This window comes from Phyllopteryx taeniolatus, chromosome 2, assembly GCF_024500385.1.
Source record: "Phyllopteryx taeniolatus isolate TA_2022b chromosome 2, UOR_Ptae_1.2, whole genome shotgun sequence".
NCBI classification, from domain to species: Eukaryota; Metazoa; Chordata; class Actinopteri; order Syngnathiformes; family Syngnathidae; genus Phyllopteryx; species Phyllopteryx taeniolatus.
The window spans coordinates 32363695-32390630 of record NC_084503.1 but is presented as its reverse complement, the minus strand read 5'-3'; the positions used below and the strand labels follow the sequence as shown (position 1 = coordinate 32390630).

General features: G+C 40.6%; 2 protein-coding genes across 10 annotated transcripts in view; both read left to right on the top strand.

The window, feature by feature from the left end:
- Nucleotides 1-9183, top strand: part of tln2a (talin 2a) — a 127399-nt gene extending 118216 nt beyond the window's left edge. For all 4 annotated transcript variants that reach the window (XM_061765784.1, XM_061765783.1, XM_061765781.1 and 1 more), the window contains 5 exons: nucleotides 1676-1800; nucleotides 4287-4475; nucleotides 4551-4733; nucleotides 5914-6039; nucleotides 6614-9183. In XM_061765784.1, coding sequence (XP_061621768.1) covers nucleotides 1676-1800; nucleotides 4287-4475; nucleotides 4551-4733; nucleotides 5914-6039; nucleotides 6614-6742 — 752 coding nt within the window. In that variant the 3' untranslated portion in view covers nucleotides 6743-9183. The remainder of the gene's footprint in view (nucleotides 1-1675; nucleotides 1801-4286; nucleotides 4476-4550; nucleotides 4734-5913; nucleotides 6040-6613) is intronic.
- Nucleotides 9184-14726: 5543 nt separating this feature from the next.
- LOC133474262 (tropomyosin alpha-1 chain) lies at nucleotides 14727-26612 on the top strand. 6 transcript variants are annotated; one of them, XM_061765763.1, is made up of 10 exons: nucleotides 14727-14985; nucleotides 15419-15544; nucleotides 18832-18965; nucleotides 20440-20557; nucleotides 20625-20695; nucleotides 20789-20864; nucleotides 20966-21028; nucleotides 21355-21424; nucleotides 21889-21967; nucleotides 22523-22743. In XM_061765763.1, the coding sequence occupies exons 1-10, from the start codon at nucleotides 14872-14874 to the stop codon at nucleotides 22524-22526; spliced, it is 855 nt and encodes a 284-aa protein (XP_061621747.1). In that variant the 5' UTR covers nucleotides 14727-14871; the 3' UTR covers nucleotides 22527-22743. The 6 variants fall into 6 exon arrangements, with proteins under 6 accessions (XP_061621747.1, XP_061621748.1, XP_061621749.1 ...); XM_061765764.1 differs by lacking the exons at nucleotides 21889-21967; nucleotides 22523-22743 and adding an exon at nucleotides 26103-26612; XM_061765765.1 differs by lacking the exons at nucleotides 21889-21967; nucleotides 22523-22743 and adding an exon at nucleotides 23654-26096.
- The last annotated feature ends 324 nt before the right edge of the window (nucleotides 26613-26936 follow it).

Below are 26936 nucleotides of genomic sequence, written 5' to 3'. Positions count from 1 at the left end.
AAAGATATTTTTGATGATGCAAAATCAAAGCACATATAATTTGATCCAGGTTGCAACTGCATGTGCCATTACAAGGTTGATGTGATAAATACATAAAAAAGAACAAATAGTGAAGCCATAATTTGTTAACGATTATGATTATAGAGTAATGATTATGTTGTGTAACTGAACAGTATGGAAAATTATTTTTAGTCTATTACATAATATAAAGTATTGCAATAACTGTACTGCGGTAATGTTCTTGAAAAAAATAAAAAGAAAAAATTAAATATGGAGATTCGGCACGGTGGCCGACTGGTTCGAGCGTCTGCCTCACAGTTCTGGTTCAATCCCCGACCCGCCTGTGTGGAGTTTGCATGTTCTCCCCGTGCCTGGGTGGGTTTTCTCCGGGCACTCCGGTTTCCTCCCACATCCCAAAAACATGCATGGTAGGTTGATTGACAACTCTAAATTGCCCATAGGTGTGAATGTGAGTGGGAATGGTTGTTTGTTTGTATGTGCCCTGCGATTGGCTGGCAACCAGTTCAGGGTGTGCCCCGCCTCCTGCCCGATGATAGCTGGGATAGGCTCCAGCACAACATATGCTTTTTGGTCTATTGTTGTGGCATATTTTTTTAAATATTACTGTAGTAAACATTGCAAATATTATTTTTCTAGTTTATTCCTTGAAAGGAACAAGAGAGATTGCATAAAGCTGATGCACAGAATGCAGAATACAGTCCCGTGAAAAAAATATTGGCCCCTTTCTCACATTCTTTTGTTTTTGCACAGTTTCCCCACTTAAATTTTTAAGATCATCAAACAAATGAAAATATTCGACAAATGTAAACCAAGTGCACTTAAAATGCTGTTTTTAAATGGTGATTTCATTTATTAAGGAGAGGGAAAAAAACTATTCAAAAAGTTACCAGGCCCTGTGTGGAAAAAGTAATTACCCACCTTGTTAAATCATGACTTGTCTTCAAACGACCACAGCAGCTTTAGTCACAATTACACAAAACATTAGGGGCCTTTTTGTTCTGGTCTCTTAATTGTTTACAGTTTGAACAAGGAGTGCAAAACAATATTGGACAATGAGCCACATGCTGCTTCACCAAATACAAATACTGTACATTATCTGATCAGATATAGCTTGTTTTGGTACAATTACTGTGGCATGACGGCTTTCCTCTGTGGCCCAAATATTTATTTGGTGGTTGTTTTTAAACATTAACATTTCTCTATTGCAGAACACACTATTAATAGTTGTAAATAACAAAAGTTGTTTAGCATTTTAACCAACTGATTAATTCCCTGAGAGATTTTGTTAACCATCCTGTCTTCCTCCTCTTGTTTTGTCGCCACAGATGGAGGTAAGTTAGCATTGTTCTCCATACCGTGACTGATCTCACCAAATGCTCGACACTTTTTTTGTTGTTGTCTTTTGGCCATTTACACGGATTAATTTAATCTCATCACCAAATCCAGCTGCTGCACGGAGTCCATCTCCGTCCGTCCTGCTTTGTTTTAGGCACCTACATCATCACTTCATGTGTGTTGCAGTGAATGTGGCACCCCGTGACCATGTGAATGTGCCGATGCTCTCTTGTTGTGAGGCATGATGCAAAGACGCGATTAAGCTTTTAACGCCAGCGCACTTTGTAACCGCGGTGCACGTTCTCATGGCTCGATCCAGGTTCCGAGTGGGTGGACCCCGAGGACCCGACGGTGATTGCGGAGACAGAGCTGCTCGGGGCGGCAGCGTCCATTGAGGCAGCCGCGAAGAAGCTGGAGCAGCTCAAACCTCGAGCCAAGCCTAAGGTGAGACACCGCATGCGTATGTATGGACTGCTCACAAAAAGTTAGGGCTAATGGGCTTTCAGGTGAAACTTCTGGATGAACCTAAAATGTACCATAACCTTTACAGGTGAACTTAATTTGACCTTCTCTAAAAGTTTGAATGCGAATGTCAAAGTGTTCAATGTGTCAGTGCAACTTTCTGTTCTCTAACAAGAAGCTGAATGGCAAATATATGTCTATATATAATGTATATTATGATGATATGCTATTGAGTCCATATCACCCACTCCTAGTTGTCACTTTGAGTGAATGAGACGTCTTAGCATCATCAGTGGCCTTAAAGTTGTTAAGCGTATGAACTTTGGCTTTCTTAAAAATGGAGCTACGCCGTTTGTACAGTACAGTTATAGTATATGTATGTTAGTATTATAATAATGAAAATACAGATTAAAAGGTGTAGAATTACATACATTTGTACAAGATGAAATTTTGAGTTTGTTTCTTTACACAGCTTTGTCTAATTTTGATCACTGAATCAACTGTAAAAAATGAAATGCTAAATAAAAATAATTATAATGAAAATGTATAATGCCATTCAATGACTTACAATTAAATATACCTGCATGTATTATAAATTATATCAATATTACTTTGAATTTATATGCATATTATGAAGTTATTATATATATTTTTTTCCATTCATCGTTCATATTCCAGCCTGCATTTCAAACTGGAAGTTTATAGTCCACAGCATAGACCATCAGTACAAAGGGAAAAAAGGAAATAGAATTTCTAAGTGTAATGCCAATAAATAGAACATTTGGGTAAAAGTAAGTCTTGTCAAGTACCACTTTTTATCAAACTATGAAGAAATCAGTTTGAATTGTGGGTGCTAAAGAGTAAAACATGGTGACAAAATAGTGTTCCCAGGAATGTGAATGCTGTCTTTTGTTTTCTTCTCCCTGTTGACATATTGCCCACAAGCTTCCAACCTCCAATTATCGCCGCCACTTTTTTTTTTTTTTACTACCCAATTCATTAGTTCTGCTTGTCCATGAAAATGCATTTTAAATCCATCACAAGAATTGGCCCTATTCCCTTCTGCCATGTTTCTACCTCATCCCCCATCCTTCCATCTGTGGTACACAGAGCTAAATCCCCTTGCAGTTCATACTTCTGCACTTTATAAATCCCACACCAAATCAATCCCCTCAATCCCTAACCTTACCCCCAAAAACCCTCTCCTTGTGTCCTTGCCTTGCCTGCCCCGCCTCCGGAGGCCTCCTCTGCAGGGCTCTGTCTGATATGTTTGATATATTAGGTTGTTATTCAGTCCCAACTATATATCAAACATATTCCTACAGTGTCCTGCTCTGTCTACAGACTTGTGGTGTGTGCGTGCGTGCGTGTGTGTGTGTATGTGAGCGAGAGTGAGAGAGGTTACTTGTGTTATTAATCCGCACACTTCACTTTAACACAATTTGATCAGGAGCCCCTGCAGCCAGTCACTGCGCAATACAGTTTCTTTGGCGTTGGTTCGCCGTGAGCGCTGACCTCCATCAAGAACTTCTTTGGATTAGCACCAATTTGCGCACCTTCATAGACATTCACCCTCAGCATCTTTCAGAATGTTAATTTAGATGAATGAATTATTCACTAAAATTAAGGAACATGTCAAAAACAACAAAAACAATCTTAGATCTGTGCAGTCATTAAGATGAATACCATAACTTTCAATAATTAAATACATTTTTAAAATTCACGTTTATTTTTCTATATGGAAAAAATACAATTTAAAAAAATGTAACAATTTTATGATAACTGTCAAAGTGGAGGGGAAAAAAATCATCCAAATGTTTTACTTTTTTTTAAAACGTAAAAAAAATTAACTAAGACAAAAAACAAATTAACTAGTAAACTGTGTGTGTGTGTATGCTTTAAGCATTAAAACAAAGAAAATTGTAAATAATAATAAAAGAATTACAATTACCTGAAAATTTCGATAAACGTTCACTAAAGTTGTTTAAAAAAATGGATAGGCATCTATACATTTAAAAAAAATAGTCAAATAGAGGAAAATGTTGAAAATATATAACTAAATTTTCCTACAAAACATTCAAAAGATAGTTTGTTGTGATCCTGCTCATACATACAATCAAAATTTGGTTTAGCGCCAAATTTTACACCTTCATAGATCCGCACTTGCTGTATGTGCCTGAAATTTCATAATATTCTTACATTATTCTCGGAGAAATATAGGAAAATGTCTTAAAATACACATTAAAATTGGGGTGAAAGCATAGCCGCCTCGGTGGACGTAAACTAAAAAATGCTCAGATTGGTACTTTGATACCAGGATGTTGATTTATGTGTGAGGGGCTGTCAGGGTGGTGAGCGGTAATACTGAATTATGTCCCTGACGCCCCTCATAGGTCTGTACAGTATACATGTATACAGAGTAGGTGATAAAAGTTTAATGGGAACGTGTTCTTCTTGTTTTCCCTCAGCTGGCGGACGAAACGTTGAACTTCGAGGAGCAGATCCTGGAGGCAGCCAAGTCCATCGCCGCCGCCACCAGCGCCCTGGTCAAATCTGCCTCGGCCGCCCAGAGGGAGCTGGTGGCTCAGGGCAAAGTGGGCTCCATCCCGGCCAATGCCGTAGATGACGGACAGTGGTCTCAGGGGCTCATCTCGGCTGTGAGTGCAGCAGACGTTTGATTAACTTGACGCTAGCTAGACAAGATCGCTGACAAAGTGCACGCCTTCTCTCAGGCACGTATGGTGGCGGCGGCCACGAGCAACCTGTGCGAGGCAGCTAACGCGTCTGTGCAAGGCCACGCCAGCGAGGAGAAGCTCATCTCTTCGGCCAAGCAGGTGGCCGCCTCCACTGCGCAGCTGCTGGTGGCCTGCAAGGTCAAGGCTGACCAAGACTCTGAGGCCATGAGGAGACTGCAGGTGCGCATTTCAAACAGATGTTTACTTACATTTACAGATGCACTGGTACCTTGACTTATGAGTGAACCGACTCAGTTTTTTGAGATATGAGCTCCAGCTTGGCCGAATTATTTTGTTTTTGTTTTGCTCTGACTTGCTACAAACAAGGTTTACTGTTACAATACAATATTTAAAAAAAACAACCACATAACTTAGCCTGAGGAAATTCTATCTTAATACTAACACACAATGCAAAACCCAACAGACCAACTACCGACTAGCATTGGTGTTACGACCCAAATGGATATTTGAACACAACTGGTGTAGCAACACATGTAGACAAACAATGTAACAATCACAGGCAAATTATTTATCAGCAAAAGACAACGAATATTACTGCAGTTTACTGAGCAGTTGTGACTGTCTCCATGTATATCCGTATGTCTCTATTATACTGCACAAACTGTTTAATTCTTTCCATTCTGTTTAATTATGTTATTGCTTTTACAAAGTACAATACTGTAGACTAGTGTTATTTGTCTTATTAGAAAAAGACCTTAACTTTTGTTAGATTATTTTATTTTGGGGGGGGGAAGCAGGGACAGTTTCATGACATTTCCATTCCTTTCAATGGGGAAAGATGATTTGAGTTACGAGAGTGGTCATGGAACGATTAAATTTTGTAAGTCAAAGCATCATTGTGCATGTACACACTTTGCAACCCACCCCATATTCCCAGGACACATCCTCATTGTACTGTCTTCTCCCGCCGTACTTCCAGATTCACAAATCTCCCAATTTTGGGGGGGAGGGTATTTATTTACTCAACTGCAAAGAGTGCAGGCACATACTTGCCAACCTCGCTAATTATTAGACTCCCTTATTTTACTAAACCTCATCCTTTTTTTTTTTTTTTTTTTTTTATTTTTATTTATTTTTTTAAAAAGGGGTTTTATCTACTCACCTGCAGAGTGTGCTGGCACTCGTTCAAGCTCTCCCAATATTCCCGGGACACTCCCTTATTTGACTTCCTTCTCTCTGCATCTCACAATTCTCCCAATTTTTGCAGGGCGCTTATTTACTCACTGCACAGAGATACACACATTTGCCTAACCTCCCGATATTCTTCGGAGAATATGTTGTCACATTACATACGACGCATCACTCACTTATGTGATTGTCCCATTGGATGTTCAACCAGATTGCTGGCAATGCAGTGAAGAAGGCGTCCGATAACCTGGTGAGAGCTGCTCAAAAGGCAGCGTTTGACAAAGCTGACGAAGACAACGTGGTGGTCAAGACCAAGTTCGTGGGAGGGATTGCTCAGGTAAATAATTTAAATGTGTTGCTAGTAAAGGTCCTGGGTCAATTTTATGGTGTTGATGATTATTAGTAGAGTAAGACTGTTGTCAACTAGGTTATTGATCATCGCCTCGGAATCAAACAAAGTCAAGGGTTTCGTAGTTTAAAAAGCATTATTTTACGCTTAAATCATTTTGTTATTGTCTTCTGACATTAGCAGGCTCTTTTTTTTATTTTTTATTTTTTAATAATTGCATTTTTTAAGAAGTGGTTGTGATTTGTAGTAGCGTATTCCAGACCTCTGTCAAGACAGAAAAGAAAACCATGTCCATCTGACAGAACAGGACATAGTATTGCACTCCAGTCCTCTCGGTGACAGCAGTACACTTTACAAAGAGTTCCTTGAAAAAAAAAAATAGATTTCTTTTTTTTTTTCTATTCATTTCAACCCTCTCAGAACCTGATCCAAATACTTGTGCAGAGACAAGATTTATGAATTTATGGCCGCATTGGACTTAGCATTATTCTTTCCTAAGTCAATTGAAGAAAGGGTTAGCATGACAAATGCCTTGAAGTTTATTAGTCATTCTTCCATGCAGATCATCGCGGCCCAGGAGGAGATGCTGAGGAAGGAGAGGGAGCTGGAGGAAGCACGCAAGAAGCTCGCTCAGATCCGACAGCAGCAGTACAAGTTCTTGCCGAGCGAACTGCGCGAGGACAACAACTAAAACAAGGAGGCAACTGGCTTGCTCTTGAAAAAATCTCCTCTACTGTGACACTTACTGGAAGCAAAGTCCCAGGTGGTTTTAAAATGACTTTTTGGACAGAAACTTCCCGATTGTGTCTCCTCATACGACAACATAGCTACTTCGACTGATCTCAAACCGAATGTGACCTGCTCGGGGGTGACCGTGTGAAATGTTTCATTCATAAATGATTGTTTACCCGCATTGAGAAGCTCTATTGTTGTGTGAATGTTTTTTAATGGCCATGACAAGTCACGTGACCCCATCAACGAAAGATGGTTTTACATTCACGTCTATGTTGCTGTGAATTTGACTCATGGACATGTTTTCTTTTTTTTTTTTTACATGCTCAATGATTTGCATATTTGTCTTAGACCTTGAATCTACAGTGTGCAGCCTCTCAGACTAAAAGGTGACATATCGAGACTATGGAAGGAATATTTATTTTAAGTTTGAGCGTTTTTTATTAGCAGAAATATTACACCTTCACGCTCTTTTCAAACTTTTGGGAAATGAATCTGATGCAATAACAAGGATGGTGCTGTAGAGGGCAGTGTGTCCTATGTAGATCAATGCAAATAATTAATACAGTAATAATCAATAAAGAGGTTTATTTTTTGCTTCCACCATGAAATAGTTTGTTGAATTGGCTGATGATAAGAAATACCTCAAAGTACGGCTTGTTTAGTGATTTAATAAATTTCCTCTATGACATCATGCGATATCAATGAATACAGGAGACGTGGCGGTAATTAACGGTTCTGCAGCAAGACTTGAAAATACAGCCAATCTTTATATTTTTTTTTACTGAAGCATGCGGCTTTATGAATATACTACCTGCAATAGATGAGCCCTTTATTTACCAAAATGTGATTGTAGTGGCTTTCTGCCTTACTTTCTGGCTTGTGTTACAGTATAACATACATGTAAGGTGTATGGTCAGGTTAGTGCATGGCTTCAGGTGCATCCTACCATAACATTTCAAACCTATGTGGATGTACAAATACTTCTACATAACTTAAAATTGACATTTTGGGATGAATGGAGGTTTTTGTATTGTGCGGGTGGGTGAGTGAGTGTTGTGTGTGTGCACATACTGTTATCGTTATTATTATTAGTGCCTTAGTCAGTAGCCTGAAAATTGCTTTGTGTGTGAGTGGAAGCACAAATACATTTTGGGCAGTGGAGGTTCTCATTTGTTGTTGTTGTTGGGTGTTAACATTGTCCAAGTGTACAATTACCTGCAATTTCACAATGTCTCTCATCATCGTGAAACATTTAAAGGCCTTTTTTAGGGATGATAGATCTGGCTCACTGCATTTTCATGTTTCTCATAATTCTGAGACATTTAAAGGTGTTTTAGGGGGTTGATGAAATGAGTTCACTGCATTTTCACAGTGGTTCTTCTTCATTTTGAATCTTGCAAGGTATTTGAGAGGGGATGATAAAACTAATTCACTGAATTTTTGACTTTCTCATTAGTCTGACACTTAAGGGATGAGAGAATGCTACTTTTATCATGATTATGACTAATTTAAAGGTATTTTTTAAGCGCATGATATAACTATTCCACTGCATTTTTCGTAATGGCTCATAATTGTGATACATTTAAAGGACTCAAAGTAAGGGCCTTTTTAGGACATAATAGAATTGGTTCACTGCATTTGTATGTGGTCTCTCATCATTCTGAAACATTTGAAGCCCTTCCTGAGGGATGATATAAATGGTTCTAAACGGTTTTCTCACGTTCCTCATCGTTCTGACTCGAGTAAGGCCTTTTGGGGCAAGATAGTACTGCATTTTCATCATGTTTCAATTTCTGACACAAAAAGCTTTTCAGGGGATGTTGGAACTCGTTCACTTCATTTTCATGATGTCTCTCATTCTGACTCATGAAAGGTTTTTTGGGGTCTACAATGGTACTGGTTCACTGGATTTTCAGCATGTTTCTCAAGATTCTGACTCGCGTAAGGTCATTTTTAGGGGATGACAGAACTGGTGGTACTGCATTTGAATTGTTTCTCATCATTATGACACATTTAAAGGCCTTTTTGAGGGATGCCAGTGCTGTTTCACTGCAGGCCGTTTTCCAGATGATTGTAGTGACAACTAGGTCTGTCATGCACTCTTGGGATTTTAAAACTAACAACAAACTGGATTTGTGTGTCAGTCAAACCCCCTTTTTAAAATGTATTTTAAAGTATCGATTTATGAATGGATAGGCTTTCTGCCATCACCTGTATAAGAAGCTATGTGACATCAGTATTTGTGTCACCATTAGGATGTTGTGAGACATGTTACAGATGTTGTATGTGTTACCCTTAAACGATAGACGATAAAGACTTATATAAGATATTTATCCGGCCACGATAAAAAAATATTTTTTTTTTATTTACTACAAATAAAGTGTTGCATTGTCTGACTTCCCTGTGTGCGCATTTTGATTTACATTGTTCCATGGTACGGTTACTGGCTTAGAAAGTACATCCCTCTGCTGCTGTGGAAGCTCTCTGTGGACTGTGGCTTGCAGTATGAATATAAATTTAAGGAAAAGCCCACTTGGACCTCTGAACTTTATTTCAGGTTAATCAGAGGCACTTTAAAGTGTGGCAGGTGTTTACTGACTCCAATTTAAAATTAGTTTTAATGTGGTTGGTTGTTTTATTTTTACTTCCCCTCTCTAAGATTTTTTTTTGAGTTCCTCAGGTTATAGGTCACATTAAAAGTGGCAAAGGTTTTGAAATCATTTATGTTGGTCATTTTTTTTTAATATCATAAAAACCTGGCATTTGAACAGGAGTACTGTAGACTTTATACCATTGTATGTAGGTCCAATTTCAGGTTGTATAATTATTTTTTTCCTATCAGGTTCTATGGTTATCATTTTACTTCTTTGCTTTAATTGGTCCCCTTCTACCGTAGCATCATTAAAAAAAAAAAAAAAAAAAAAAAAGCAAAACACTTGGGAATTAAAACTATTGAGCTGAAATCTCACAAAATGTAACATGGATTACTTATTTTTTTTGTAACTTTTGAGGCAGATTTTTCCACAATATTAATCTGTACTTTTTACTACACCGCTTATTCTCAATAGGATCATGGGTGAGGTGGAGCCTATCGTAGCTGACTTTGGCCAAGAGGCGGGGTAGACCCTGGACTGGTCGTCAGCCAATCCCAGAGCACACGTATACGTCCAATCATTCACACCTATGGACAATTTAGTCTTCAATGACCCTAAATGCATGTTTTTAAATGTGGGAGGTATCCCGAGTACCCACATACGCTTATTTTATATTTTTCACTAGTTGTCCTGTATTGGCTCACTAGAAAGTCCAAATGTGCCCAATTTAGAGGCCTGTGAATGTATTAGCAATTGTTGGTCTCTTTCGCTTTAATAAAAATTGAAACTAAAAATAATTTGTCACATTTTTTTCCAATTGATCAAGATGAGTTTTTTTTTTTTTTTTTTTTGGAATTGCCCTAGTGAAGAACAGCGATTGTGTTCTATTGAGTCAACAAGGAGAGCTCCTTTCAAGTGTGCTTTGGTGTCAGGACAAGATGGCATTTCTGAGTCAGCAGTAAACCTGAAGCTATATGCAGGCCTGCCTGTCTACTGACAGCCAAGCTAAATTTGTGCACCACTAAAATTTGAGGAGGTGACGTAGATTACGGCCACCACCAGCTGCTCCTTGTACTCCTTTTAGATATGGAATCCCTTTAACCGCGTATTCTGTTATGGTCACCTCTACTAACCACTGAAATTGAATCTTGTGAAGTTTTAAATGTTTTCACATGAGGAGACACATCTGTATCTAGGAGTTTGGTTGAAATGAACAACATTGAATGTCATCCTAAAACTGTTCAGGGTCACGCAGCGCTGGAGCCTATCCCAGCTGACATCGGGCGAAAGGTGGACTACACCCCGAACCGGTCGCCAGTCAGTCACAGGGCACATATAGACATGGACAACCACTCGCACTCACATTCACACCGTCGCTGAGTGGGAACTGAACGCACGCTGCCCGCACCAAAGTCAGGCATGTGTACCACGACACAATCAGTGATTGTGATAGTATTTTTTTTTTGACCTCGTATTGTGACAGATTTGGAGCACAATGGCCAGTTTATTTTTGAACCCAAAAGTGGTACAATTTGGAGTTCAAACTATCATCCTGTGTGACATCACGTGGGATGTCAGCAAATCCCGCGAGACTTCAACTCGGTAAGCATATGAATGCTTAAATCTTTGTGCAAACAGTGACGGCAAACATGAGATAACCGTTGAAAATGAAGTGGACACAGAATAGTGGCCGCGCCGTACAATATAAGCAATATACAAACATTTTTTTTAATATCAATTACATACATACATTCCTATTACTAAGTAGATCGTAGCTGAAAGTGGTAAATGGCTACTGACCAAAGACAAGCTTACCAACAAGACGCACAGTCAGGTATCTTCAAATGAGTAAGCAGTTTTACTTTATTTCAGTTTTAAATTGTAGTTTATTGTTTATTGTAATTGTAGTTTCACCTTTTTGTCTATTTTATACTTGTATGACTGATAAAGATTTGCCTGCTCAGTTAAAAGCAGTTTTATGATGGTGACAGTTTGAGCCTGCCAAAGGATTCTGCAGTCCAGATTATTGACTTGACTCGAGTCTGATTGGGAAAATGCTATGAAGCAGTTTGTGTAAACGTGTGTCTGTGGTTTAAGGTCTACACTGGGTGTCTGACAGTGACAGCCTGATTGCAGCTCTGCGTTCTTGACTGGCATGTCTGGCTGTTAAAAAGGCCGCAAAGCACACGGTGGGGTGACAACATGGTGACAGCTGAGGTTTCTTGGAAAAAAACAAAACAAAGGAAAATACATCGGGTCAGACCACCAAAGTGATACTGCTGTCCAGATGACTGACTGGATCATAAACAATTGAAGGACACCTGTTGGGATATACTCATGCATTTCCAGTTGTATTCCTGTAAGCAGATGTGTCTTTTGTCTTTCTAGTTGGACTTTCCGGCTTTCCAGTGTAACATGATGCTAACACAGTATCTACGTTGGGATACATTGTGGTTGCCATGCATGTATTTTTACTAGATTTGTCAGAAATGTTCCAGGACTGGCATCACAAAACATACATTTCAAATCCAAAGTGCAAACTACAAGTTTCAGCGGGCCACGTGATCAACCAGCATGTCTACAAAGAGATCGGGTGGCGTTTGACTTGGTCAGTGCCAGTACAACGTGCCCGCTCACAATTGCCCTGAGCATCCAACAGTTCCTGGCCTAGAAGAAGATTGTTGTGCTGGAGCAACTGCCCTACTCACCCGACTTGACTCCGTATGAATTTTCCCTCTTTCCCAAGAAAGAACAAAGGCTGGGAAAGTATATTCAACTCCAGGAGGATTACTTCAAAGGGCAAAGCTTGTAGTTTGGATTTGAAATCTATCTTTTGTGACACCAGTCCTCGACATTTTCTGACACACACACAGTAGTTTCACTTGGGCCTTGGAACTTCCAAGCTGGCTTTTCCTCTCCTTCCCACACGAACACATATACTGTACATAGCACATAAACAATTGGAGAATGCACAGCAGTATACATTGTGGTCATATTTTCCAGCCTTTATTGAGCCGAGGCTCATATTTTCCATTATATAAAATCTCACGGCACACCACCAAACAAGGATGTCACAAGAAGTGGTTTAATGTACCTTCTGTCATGCAGTGGAAAAGCATTACTGGTTCTGCCTTTCACTATATGTCACTGGCACAGACAATTCAATGGACATACTGTATTTGTAGTAAATACATATGTTTTGGGACCGATTAAGTGATATTGGATAATTTCCCACTGTACAACTAATGATCTCTCACGGCACACTGGCTGGGAATGACTGGTCGACAGTCATCCGTTTCTAGAGTTCTATTCTTGTAAGTAGTTGGGTCAGTAGTTTTAGTCAGAGCTTGGAATTTGGATATTTCCTACTTCCCACACTCGCACAGTATCATACAATTGGAGGATGCCTGGTGGGATGCAGTGTGGTTGTCTACATCCTTGCATTTGATCTTTATTTTATTCATAGTTGTGTCAGTATTTTATTTGGACGTTGGGCGTTCTAAGTGGGACACTTTCTAGGCCCCAGTAGTCCAGAATGTAGCATAATGCCAACACAGCATCATAAAGAATTGGAGGATGCTGGGATACCTAATGGATTGTAGAAAACCATGCATTTGCAGTTCTCCTATATACAGCACAGAATATTTTTTTACTCTTTTTTTTTTCTGCATTTTGGTTGGACCTTGGGCTTACCAAGATGGAAATTCCCTACCCTTCCCACACAGATGGAGTGTTGAGGATAGGTAGGATACATTGTGGTTGTCTACAGACATGTATTTCTCGTGATAATATAGTATACAGTATAGTTGTCTCTCTCTCGTTGATTTTGCTCACCTTCACACACACACACAAATCACAAATCTGACAACCCTATTCTGAAAGTTGAGGGTGGGAAGAGTAGCAACATGGACCGCATTGAGCAGGTGCTTTGCAAGCAGGGAGAACCCCAAAATACTCACCCATCACAATACTTGAATCTAAGCCAGAAAGACGAGCCCACACCCACACGCCATTCATGTAGTATTTCATCACGTTAGACTACAGTCAACTTCATTCGTCCTGTAGCTCCTAATGTCAGCCATTCATCTGTGTATGATAATCAGTATTTGCAGATAAACCCCCTTGTGTGGTTCACACCAGTGGTCAGGAAGCTACTGTTACCTCAACATCCACCCCTCTTGGCCCAGGCTGTGTGTGTGACAGCTGCATTGGTGGCAGTGGCCCTGTGAATTATCAAAGGGGCCCTAGGTGAAGACTGGGGTAAGGGGTGCGGGGCTGTTGTAAAGCCAAAAGCCACTCGATCCAGGGTGGCCAATTAAAGAGCTATGACTCTCCAACAGACATCAGCACAGAGAGACGCTCGGACAAACCGGATGATGATCCTCCACGGGGAAAGCAAAACCCGTCCGGTAGTAGTCGGCATGTTAAAGTATACCAGCAGGGGAGCTTTCCAAATGATCCCTGGAACACAAACACAAAGTGCCAGGAGCTAACATGACACCCCCCCTCGGAGTGGGAGCAACTTCCACACTGGGCTTATTTAATCAGATAGATTTGCTTTGCGTGAATAGCTCGCATGCATAGGATACTCAGACACGGCTTTATTTCTCATGACTGGAACACAAGAGTTGATAGCTCGCTAGCTAGATAGAGCGACGGACACATTATAGCTGGATACAGATGTAGATAGATTATAGCGATAGAATATATAGATCGATAGATACTTTAGCATTCATTTGTTAGTTATTTCAAATTATTTTACAAAGACGACAATGCTGTTTGACGCAATACACGGACAATACTGTAAATAAATAAATACATTTCAAAAGGCAAACTGATGCTCAGTCAAAACTGAGTTGAATTGTTTTTTTCTCTTAAAATATTAAAATAGACAAAAACCCCAATATGTACAATAAAATAAAATAAAAAAATAATACCTTAAAAGTTAAGTCAAATTCAATTTGGGTTTGATATACTGTACAACCTTATCTGTCCTGGCTTTTATTACTGCATGGCGTAGCTAATGAAGTGTCCTTTGACACTTTAATGTTGCTTGTGGAAAACTGGGTTTACTGTAGCTATATATCAAATCACAAAGGGGGAAAACAAAGAGTGATGTCACAATAGGTTGGTTATTATGTTCCTTCATATTCCTGCGTGGACCGTGTTCAAAATAGGGCTGTACGTGTTGATGAGTGGGAGGAGGTGGCCGGTTGCTTGACTGACATCCATCCCCCCTTTTATGGGCACACAAGTGGTCAAATGCCTCGCAGGAGCGAATCGGGGAAGACTTTCGCCCCCCCCCCCCCCAAAAAAAAAGAAAAGAAAGGGGGCTTGGCAAGCAGCTGCAGTCGTTTCCAATAAGACATATTTGACTTACCAGGGCCTGAGACAGCCCGCACTCCAGCTCGGCGTTCCGTGTGGTTCAGACGCCTCTCGCCAGTCCTCTCGTGTCTACTTTTCCCCGCAAAGCACCGACACTTAAGCAACAATGGATGCCATCAAGAAGAAGATGCAGATGCTCAAGCTCGACAAGGAGAATGCCTTGGACAGAGCTGAGCAGGCCGAGTCGGACAAGAAGGCGGCTGAGGACAGGAGCAAACAGGTTGGCATCCAATAAATGGGGCGCCTTTACGCACGGTGCCAACGGCTTTGCGCGCACCCTGCTGCCTCTCCACGACCATTTAAAATAGCAAGCCGATTAATATGATGATTATTTCGTAATATTCTTCATCTTATATTGTTAGACAATGAATAATTAGCACTGGGAGCCAATAATAACGCTCTTAATGATGTGTTTAACTGCTAAACACAAGATGTGTGTGTGGGTTTTTTTAAAATATCAGAATAATCTTCGTTGGTTAAGTATGTTACAACGCACAAGGACTGTGTCCTGTAGTCATTGGAGTTACTCTGAAAAAGACACTATAACAAAAAAATATATATATTTCCACAAATGTCCTAAATATATATATTTTCAAATATGTGTACATGAAAATGAGTGTGAAAGATAAAGCTCTTGCTCCTGTGTTTCCCAGCTTGAGGATGACCTGCTGGCACTGCAGAAGAAGCTGAAGTCGACAGAGGATGAGTTGGACAAATACTCCGAAGCCCTGAAGGATGCCCAGGAAAAACTGGAGCTGGCTGAGAAGAAAGCCACAGACGTGAGTCCAGGCCACAGTTGTGTGACCTTGAAATGACCTCCCCACCTGAACTGCCCAGCTCTCCTACATTAATGGCTATACGATGCAATAATCAAGTGGAGACACCTGTGGGTTGAATATTATATTTAGCGCGCATCCTCTTTATGGTAAGGTCACAGCCTTACTCACCGCCTTCCTGACTGCATTCCACAGGCGGTGGCACCAAACCGAGGACCGGTGTAGTGTTACACTGGAGTGTTTTTACCTTGACTTTGCCACAGCTGGCAGGGGTTCGCTTCATTTTATTTGTATTTATTTTTTTCAGATTAAATGACCATCTTACTGGCTGTGTATACACAAAATAATAACCATTCTAAATGAAAAACTATCACCGTTCTAAATGAAAAACTATCACATTTTTGACAACATGGTTTGTTTATCTCAAGGGCCGACCAGTAAAAGTGTCTCAAAGGAATTTGTAATACAGACATTATGTTGCGAATAACAATTTAAAATAAAAAAATAATAAAATTGAAGTCATGTGTGAGCTGGAGCCTATCCCAGCTGACTTTGGGCAAGAGGCGGGGTACACCCAGGACTGGTCGCCAGCCAATCGCAGGGCTCATATAGCCAAACAACTATTCAAACTCACATTCTCTCACAAGGCTTGACATTAACACCCGCCAACCCGCCAAATGTGGGTGAATTTCCACAGTGGTGTGTAGCACCCCTACTCTTCTCCCACCAGTTGAGGAATGTATTATGATCGGGAAAACAGTTCAATCAGCACCCCCCGGTCACAAATTTATTTTGGTTGGGATAAAGATTGATCTTCACCCCTTGGCTACGTTCACAAATGTAGTTTGGAAGGGGAAAAAACGTATACAATGTTAGATTGTGGCTGGTTCAAGTAGCCACAATCTCTGGCGACCAAATACGTTACTGTTCACATATATGGACAATTTAGAGTCTTCAATGAACCTAACATGCATATTATTGGGCTACCTTTAAAAAAACAAAACAAAAAAAAAACAAGCACTGGGAGAACATGCAAACTCAAACCGTGACTCTCAGACTTGTGCTAACCCTGAGGCCACCATGCTGCACAGTTTACTATCCTATTTATTCCCTCATTATTGACACTGAGGCCCAAATAATAATATAAACACAATCATCCAGCCATCCATTTTCTGAGCCGCTTCTCCTCACTAGGGTCGCGGGCGTGCTGGAGCCTATCCCAGCTGTCATCGGGCAGGAGGCGGGGTACACCCTGAACTGGTTGCCAGCCAATCGCAGGGCACATCGAAACAAACAACCATTCGCACTCACAGTCATGCCTACGGGCAATTTAGAGTCTCCAATTAATGCATGTTTTTGGGATGTGGGAGGAAACCGGAGTGCCCGGAGAAAACCCACGCAGGCACAGGGAGAACATGCAAACTCCACACAGGCGGGGACGGGGATTGAACCCCGCACCTCAGAACTGGGAGGCTGACGCTCTAACCAGTCGGCTACCGTGCCGCAAACACAATCATCCAATGTTTTATTTAGTATATAGAAACATACACCCCATTAATTTCCTTTAACATTTATCCTTTTACGGTCCTGGAGCCTGTCCCAGCTGACTTTGGGCAAAAGGCTGGGTACACCCTGGACTGGTCGCTAGTCAATCAGAGGGCACATAGACAAATAACCATTCACAACAATGAACAACAATGTTTTGGAGTAGTGTGGAAGCAAGATGGAGAAAACACACCCAAGCACGTGGGGAATATCAACCAGAATCTTACAACTGTGAGGCAAATGTGCTAACCACGAGGACACCGTGCTGCCCCAATTACTGTACTATTTATTCCATTATTATTTATCACAATACAGACAAAGTTTACATTTATGACACACAGTATTTAAAACTAATTTTATTTAGTACATTATATAGAACATTTTAATTTTATATATATTTCGCATTTTATCGGTCAGCTTTAGGCTCAGTATAACAAACAATGTTTATTTGATTTGATTGTCAAAACCAAACAAATGTGTCAGGTTCAATTTACACAGTAAGTTAGTTAGCTTGTAAATCAATTATTAAGTTAGTCGTTTAATTAGCAAATTACTCAGTTTAATCAGTTAAGTAGTTAGTTCCTCAGTCAGTCAATTAGTGAGTCAGCTATTTAGTTAGTAAATCAGTTCAATAGGAAACAGTGAGTTAGGTTCTCATTGAGTTAGTTATTTGTTAGTTACTTGGTTTACTTACTCAATCAGTAAAAATAAATAATAATAATAATAATAAAGTAGGTACAATAGTAATCATTTATATCGCCACTGTAGCTTCCTGGTTTACGTTGTTGAATTAGGGCTGTTTTTGGGTAAGCTCAATTTTCCAGTCGGGGGTGCCCTCTTTAATCGTTCCTTAATTAGGTCGCCCTAATTTATCAAAGATTTAAAAAAATAGCAATATTTTTGTAAAAAATGAGAAAAAATACAATTAATACAATTAATAGTGTCTCTATTTTAATTTTGCTTGATACGTGAAATATATTCCGTGCGAAGTGAGTCACTTCCGGGTTCGGTGGCACGTCCCAATCCCCATCAGGACTTGATTAAAGTGCGGTGGGGGCAGGGATCTGACGCGCCGCATCTCGCCTCTTGTGTCCAACGGCGGCGCCTTTTAGCGGAGGAGGCCAACAAGGACAAGCCTAGCTTAGCCGCAACGAAACGAACGCCAGTCAGGGCACGACCATGGCCGGTGGAAGCTCCTTGGAAGCGGTGAAGAAGAAAATCAAGTCGTTGCAAGAGCAGGCGGATGCGGCGGAAGACCGGGCTGCCTTACTCCAGCGGGAGCTCAACCTGGAGCGCAGCGCGAGGGAAGCAGTAAGCCAACGCTAATGATTTAAGGCAATTAGGGTTGAGGCTGCCGACGGCATTAAGCGTAAATCTGGTCAAAAAGCGTGGCGGCTAGGCCCAGACGGCGGCACTTTATTATCACATATGTATACACAATCAAGTAACTAGCTAGGAGTGTGCCCCCCCCCCTTACAATTGGCAGTAAAAACGCCCTGGAACGAGTAAACTCGCTTGACGACAGGTTCATCCCTGTGCTACGCCCCACGAGCAACATGGAGCACCATGTGTCCATAGGCTGTCACAGACTTCAAAATGATTCAACCCGAACTTTGCTGAAAGGACCCACTGCCTACCCACCACCCCTTCTTCCTTTCTGCATCCCTCACCGCGCCCAAGATTTGTTTGGATGCTGCAGCTCTTGTGCAAATACACCTGACTGACTTGTCTTGTGCCCTTCCCAGGCTGAGGGTGATGTCGCCTCCCTGAACAGACGCATCCAGCTGGTCGAGGAGGAGTTGGACCGTGCCCAGGAGCGTCTGGCCACGGCTCTGACCAAGCTGGAGGAGGCTGAGAAGGCTGCTGATGAGAGCGAGAGGTGGGTGCCCCTTGCGAGGCCAGCGAGTTTGAACAACAGCCCATAGAGTTGATACCTGTTTCTCACTTCATTTGAGCTTGTATTACTTTGTTAAGGTTTAAATTGAGAGAACTGCGTCAGAGTTACCTTATACCTGCACTTGTGCATCACTTATGACATGCTGCATGATTAAATACCCTCAAAATAAGCTAAAACTGTTACATCAAATGTTCTCAAGTGCCTGATTTGAGTTAGTTCTTGACAAAGGCTGTAGGAGGACCACTCCCAAGCATATGCCTCAGTGATGCCACTGCTGGCCACATGTTGCAATGCAGCATTGCGTATCCAAGAACAGGGATGGGGAGCCTTTTTTCTGTCCTCCAAGGATCATTATAAAGGGTGGGCCAAAAGTACGTATATTGTACACTTCAATATTTGTATTTATTTTCATGACATTTCCTTTTTTTTTTATTTATTTTTATTTATTTTTATTTTTTTTATAAACTGGCATATTCTTTCCTGTCCTGAAGTTGCTTTTTACTCTTACATCCTTCCTTTCATCCTTGCATTGCTGGAACCTACTTTTCATTTCTGACATCTTTCCTGTCTTTCTTCCCCTCAGACCTGTCCAGTTAAAACATTTTTAAAAAATTGTATTAACTTGTTTTCCTGGTGGCGGCACGGTGGTTACAGCGTCAGCCTCACAGTTCTGAGGACCAGGGTTCAATCCCCGGTCCCGCCTGTGTGGAGTTTGCATGTTCTCCCTGTGCCTGCGTGGGTTTTCTCCGGGCACTCCGGTTTCCTCCCACATCTCAAAAATATGCATTAATTGGAGACTCTAAATTGCCCGTAGGTGTGAATGTGAGTGCGAATGGTTGTTTGTTTGTATGTGCCCTGCGATTGGCTGGCAACCAGTTCAGGGTGTATCCCGCCTCCTGCCCGATGATAGCTGGGATAGGCTCCAGCACGCCCGCGACCCTTGTGAGGAGAAGCGGCTCAGAAAATGGATGGATGTTTTCCTGGCATGTTTCCCTTCCTAACCTCCTTCCTAACCTCCTTCCTTCCTGACTTTGCTTTCTTCCCTCAGAAATTGCCAGAAATTAAATGTATGGTATATATTTTACAACTGTTGAATTTTTTTTTATCTTTACATACCATGTGCATTTGTGGGTTTGTTTGTGGGCATTTTATAACCGTTCCTCTGAGGTTTTATTTGCTTTTAAAATTACATGGGTCAGATCACATGCTCACCCTTGATTTTTATTTATTTATTTTTTTAAACCTCTTCCACATTTAAAACAGGCAAATACATTCAATATTTTGCTAAGTTGATTAGTTATTGACACCAGAGTTCTCATATCATGAAATGCATCATGTTGTTGTTGTTGTTTTTTGCGCCACAAAAAATAAGTGTGCGTGTCTAGAAACGACTTTAGCCTGCTGCTGTCGCTTGTGGTTCCCTTTGAATTAACCAAATTATTTGTGTCCCCTTCAGAGGCATGAAGGTTATTGAGAACAGGGCGATGAAAGATGAGGAGAAGATGGAGCTGCAGGAGATCCAGTTGAAGGAGGCCAAGCACATCGCTGAGGAGGCTGACCGCAAATACGAGGAGGCACGTTTCTTAGCTAGCGGACTTCTGAAAAACTTTATTCTAACTCGTCTTGCATGTTTGACTTCAGGTGGCCCGTAAGCTTGTGATCATTGAGAGCGATTTGGAACGTACAGAGGAGCGCGCCGAGCTCTCTGAGAGGTAAGAACCTCACCATTCAAAATAATTGTTTCTCTTGGATATAGTGTTGTTTCTGACTATGGGCTCTTTTCCCAACCATAACTAAAACTACAGCAAATGCTCTGAGCTTGAGGAGGAACTGAAGACCGTGCAAAACAACCTGAAGTCTCTGGAGGCTCAGGCAGAGAAGGTAAATCAGCAGAAGAAAAGAATTACATAATTGAAGCTGTCTGCAGTGTTGTGACGATCGCTCTTTTTTTTTAAAATTTTTTTTAACCCGTGTAACCACAGTACTCGCAGAAGGAGGACAAGTACGAGGAGGAGATCAAGGTTCTTACAGACAAGCTGAAGGAGGTGAGGAGGAGGCGCAGATTTGGCAAAATTTTAACAGAATTTTTTTTCTTATTTGAGGCAATTTCTTATTTTTTCAATAATGTATATTAATGTAACACATCAGTGTAATGAATATATATTTTCATGATATTCAATTCACTTTTTACCATCATATCAAATGGCTGTATAGTGAAGGAACCATATTTGGTCCACGTTCATTTTGGCTAAGTTACCAAATATGGTTCATTGCCCTATAAGGAGCTAAAATAATCTGTTTTGGATAGAAGTTGGTCATTTTCTGCACTGAGGTTGTTCATTTGTACTTCTATTTTCTTAACTCCTCACAGGCTGAGACCCGTGCTGAGTTTGCTGAGCGATCAGTCGCCAAGCTTGAGAAGACCATTGATGACCTGGAGGGTATGAATCAATTTATTTTAAACTTATCAGCCATCTGAAGATGTAGTACTAGAAGTGATTCTTTGAAACGTAATACAGTGTCAGATTGGTCATGCGGGCGTCGCGCTTTTAAACGGTTTATCGCGAGTCAGAAGTTGATGCGGCCGTGCTGTAATTCGCATTGGCAGGGGTGCGCCTCAGCGTGCCGCCTGTGTTTTAGATTCCGATCCGCTGGCTGTTCAAGCCTGGCAGGTGACATGTCGGACGCTTTCGCTGTGACTTCTCCGGAATCTGTCACTACCTCCGCAGCTGTTGCCTTCCTAATTCTGTCCTGCTCCCTTCCATGGTTTCTTCATTTGTCTTATTTTATTTTATTTTTTTGGTCTCTGTTGACTGACTTCATTTCATTTTCCTTCCCCCCCCTTTTTATTTCTTTTTTTGCCTCAATCCGCTTCGCCACCTTGGTAATAATTCCTCCACCGTAGATGAGCTGTATGCCCAGAAACTGAAGTACAAAGCCATCAGCGAGGAGCTGGACCACGCCCTCAACGACATGACTTCCATGTAATTCAACATGATGCTCGTGTGTGTGTGTGTGTGTGTGTGTGTGTGTGTGTGTGCGCGCGCGCGCCTCCTTTTTAGTAGTCTCGCCACACAGCGTTGACCACTTTAACATAACATAACATAGCTCCTCCTTTTTGCATGTCTGGGTTTGATAACAAATTCTCTCTAGATGTGTATAGAAAGTACGCATATTTCAGTAGTTCAATTTAAAATGGGAAACGTTTATATTATGTATATGTATATTGAATACAAACGGTGAAAAATGTCATTTTTTATATTTAAATTTTATTTTGAGTATAGCTTAGCTTACGAAAATAAGCTTTTTTTAATTGAACCACTGAAATAAATGAACTTTTCAATGATATTGTAATTTATTGCAATGCACCTATGGCCACTAGCTATAGCTAATAATAATAATTTGTGTAATGTACTTTTCTTTTGAAAATCTCAAAGTACAAGTTCCCCTTCCTCATTCCTGCATCAATTTCTCCAATCTGCATGCTTCACTTTGCCTTTTTTCTTCACTTTTGTTTTTTTCTTCTTTTCCTCCTACAGCTAAATGTGTACATCTCAGAAGCACATGCTGGTTCCTCATCTCTTTCCTGTGCAGCGCTGCCCCAATTTACTGTTTTCTATCCTGTCTCTACTGCCCTCTACTGCCACTTTCTGTACATGTTGGGCCACCGCTGCTGCCACCACCCATTTGTTCATCTCTCATGCACACCCTTTGAGCAGTTTTACTTGGCTGTAAAATAAAAAAAAAAAGAATTATTTCATCTGTCAGCCCCTCCACCTTTTTCCTCACTTCCATTTGTACTTCACTTTTGTTTTTCTGTGTTTTAATTTATTTTGTCGAATAGCTGTCCCTTTCGCTGTTCCCCATTTCTCTGTGGGAGGACCTATTTTGAATAGCAGTCTTGTTGGGGTGTTTCGTCCTTAACAGTGGAGCCTTTAAGATAGGATGCGAACAGTTTTTCCCATAGGAAATAATGTAAATGTTCCAGGGTCAAACTGTCGCCTTCATAAAAGCTGTATCAACTATACAATCAATGTTTTAAATAACAAACATTTGAAACAGCCATACAAGTGTTAAAAAGTTAACTTTTAAAATGTAAAAACAAAAATACAGTTTATTGACAAAACTATGAGAGATCGTGCTTATTAACATTCTTGGGGCGCGTAAAAGGTTAGCCAGTGTTAATAGTGGAAAAAAAAAAGCAAACTAATGGCCTAAAAGGTATTCTTTGATGTTCGTGTAAACGCTGAAGTTTTGTGAAACCACACAGGAGTGGTTTTCCCTCCAAATTTGTCAGATACTCGAAATGTACAACCTCAGTGAGCGTTGGACTTTAGGGGTTCCACTTGTCGTTGAAACCGGATGTTTAGATAGACTATCCCCCCCCCCCCCCCCCCCCCCCCCCCCTCTTCACTGTCTGACATGAAATCAGACTAAACTTTTCCTGGTTTTGGTCAATTAGGATTACCAAAATTATTTCTATTTTCTAAATGCCAGAATAATGAGAGAATAATGTTTTTCATGGCCAACAGAAGCTGTCTTGGCTGACACACAAATACCCAAGTCTATGATGGTCCAAACTACTAACTAACTTCCGCTTTTATTTTGTCTGCTACTAACCTACCTTCTGTCTCCTCTCCCTTTCTCTCACCTGCCTTCCTACTGTCAAGACCACCTTCACAAGCAGCTCGAGAAAAACCGTCTTCTCACCAACGAGCTGCGGGTAGCCTTAAATGAGGCCTGAGGCAGCCCCTTTGCATTTCCCTTCTTCACAAATGTCCTCATACTTTGATGCAAAGAGCAGATTCAACCAGCTGTGGTGCACAGCGCCAATCAATTGGTGCTTTCAGTCGGCAGGAGGAAAAAAAATACTTTGGGACTTTTATTATCATTATGCATGCTTCATTAGACTCCTTGGTGGAAGCTCAGACACTGGAAAGTTATCAATGTGTCTGGTATTTGTTTTTTTCAGTTACGGTCAGGGCTGTGGCACATTCATTCATTAGAACCTGTACTAAAATTAATACTTGGCAGAAAGAAGCTAATGGCGATCTTGGGATTGCTAATCCTAGTAAAACCACACTGCATCCCCCCCCCCCCCCCCCTTTCCCCCAAAAGAAGACTCATGCTTCAAGTTAGCTTGTAAGTTGCGCCTAGTCTATTTGAATAAAGCTAACAAATTAGGTGCTCGTGATGTGCAAACTGATTGGCCACTCTGTACATTGTACATTCAAGTTGTTGCTGTTCCACTCTAATCCAGCAGGAGGCAGTAAAGTGTGTTTCAAACGGTTTCCAGCTCCTCAACAAATTAAGAAGCCAATGCTTCCGCTGACTGCAGACAAGGAATTACAATATGGACTTCCCTGCGCCTTTGTGCCTTGACGTATTTTGAAAACACAAAAGAAAGAGACACTGATGTATACAGATGTGCAACTATAGCCTACCCCTTTTGGTAAATCTAGACTGACTTAAATAGCCCCAAAACAAGTCGGCTAGCTCAAAATGGGGCTACAAGTAGGTTTGATTCGCACAATGGATGATGCGCTTGGATGATGCGCTTTAGTCAAGACTATAATGAGAGAGTAATTCTATTTGACTTTTTTTTTCTCCAACATTTTTAACCTGTTAGCTAGTTTGTCATGTAGATAGTAATTTTATTTGTATTGCCCTTAATCACAAGAGTCTCAAAAGGGCTTCACAGGCCCACAGTTGACAAAGATGGGCGATATCCCCTGATCTAAACTCCCCAACCAGGCAATGAAAAAACCCAAAACCCCCACTTGGGGAAATAAGAAACTTTCAGAAAAGACAACAGATGGAGAGATCCCCCTTTCAGGATAACCAAGCTGAAAAATGGATTTCAAGTGGGCAATATTTATCACATAGGATGGTGCTGTACAATGTTGGGTAAAACCGCATGAGTCCATTTAATGAGATGAAGCGCCACAGATAGAGACTCCATTGGGAAAGTGGTTCTTCCTTGATGCAAAATCAAAGACCGTTAAATAAACTTGGGATGGAACAGCTTTTCCTGCAAAATTTAGTCCCTTTTGCTCAATAGCTTTAAGCCTTGTTTCCATTGAGAGGTACAATAAGGTATCCATTTTTATTTTTCATTAGGGCTGACTGATTCAGGAAAAAAATCCAATTTGCGATTTTGTTTTTTAATGTGTGGGAGCATGTTCAATTAGTGTCATGTTTTTCGTTTGTTTTATATTCAAGGGGTAGAGTAGAAGTATTTTTACATACAAATATTTACTGTGACTATAGTGAGGATAAGGGGTACGGAAAATGAATGACCTGACTACTGCATTAGTGTAGGTTAGTGACAGACCAGTGTGTTCCTGGTTGCGTACAAATTCGGGTTATGATGCAACCCCTGGAATAGAAATCTGTTATAAACCGAGGACCTGTATTCAGGTTTTTCGTTTAATTTGTCATCTGTATAATAAGGAATTAATTACGGCCACAAACAGTAACATATGGAGGAATTTGTTGCTGTGACTTTTGGCTGGGTTTGTCAATGGACAAATTGAAAAAAATAAATGGTGAAATGCTAAATAGTCCTGAGTGTGATTTGAGTCCCCCCCCGCCCCCAGTTTTACAATTCATGCAAATACCAAATGACTCGGCACTGTCTGACCAAAACGATATGCTGGTTTTCTCTAAATTTCACCGGTTTTTTATTTTATTACTTTTTTTATTTACATAAATCATCACTACTTCATATAAGGCAAATGCTCCCCCAAAAGTAGCCTTTAACAGACATTGAGATCTATTTAAAGCGAAATATTTCTGAAACCAAGCTTTTTACTTTGTTAGGCAACTGCAAAAGTATATGCAATCTTATATTGACTGCAATCAGCGAGATGGTCGACAAATTTAACTGTCAGCTGTTTTAAATATATTTAGTTGTTTCATGCAGTCATGACCACAGCTCTGCTTGTTACTGAAATTCAAAATATTATGGTCACTAATATTGAATACTAACTCCTTTTGGTTTACACTTTGTCACCACGTTGTCTAAGAGTGTGTGCAGTATAATCCTGACTAGAGCTTCCTGTTTGTGTTTGCACTGTTGTTTGAACGGGTCTTAACGCTGCCATGCTATATTAACAGATAAACTCAATCGTGCTAAAGAAGAGGACCTGAGCGTAAAGCAGTTGCTGGATCAGACTCTAAGGGAGATCTGTGACATTTGACCGCCAACATCGTGACTGGCTCTGGCACCATACGGCTGCCGTAAACACAACTCACGTTTGTGTCTCCTCAGACCTCATTAAGAAACAAGCGACTGTAGATAAGCCCTGTAACTGCACAGCATTCACTGGATATCTTTGTTGAGAAAATAAGCACTTTTTTCAGGGAAAAACACATCACATGATCATCAGCCATATTTAAGTCAAGGAACCTTTTATTGAGTACTTTGTAGTAGTTGTCTCTATTTTTTTCCTGGTGAACAATAAATTAATGACATGTTTTTTTTCATTTGGCATTAGTACAGTTCCCTGAATGTACACTGACAAAATATTTGCACACTGAACTTTGTTTCATTGTTTAGCTGTTTTCTGTCCGAAAAATTTTATGATCATGGAAATGTTAAAATCCTGAATAAATTGTTAAATTGAGTATATTGCTTCTGTGTGGCTTCATTTGAACGGTTAATGTGTTCCTCTGCACATTTCACTTAAGCAAACCGTACAAACTTGACAATCTGGCCAGATTTTAGCATTTTGTTCCTCCCTTCAGGTCAAAGTAGCAAAGGTGACAACTCAAGACCTCCGGCAGGACAAGCCATAAGTCATAACGAAAACTGTTTTCCTGAACATTGTTGATTGTAAACATAATTTAAATATCACATACATTAATCAAATATAATGCTGATGAAAAGTCTTCATAACTCACTGCTACAATAGTATGGGAAGACATTTGAGAATTTATTCAGTTGCCTGC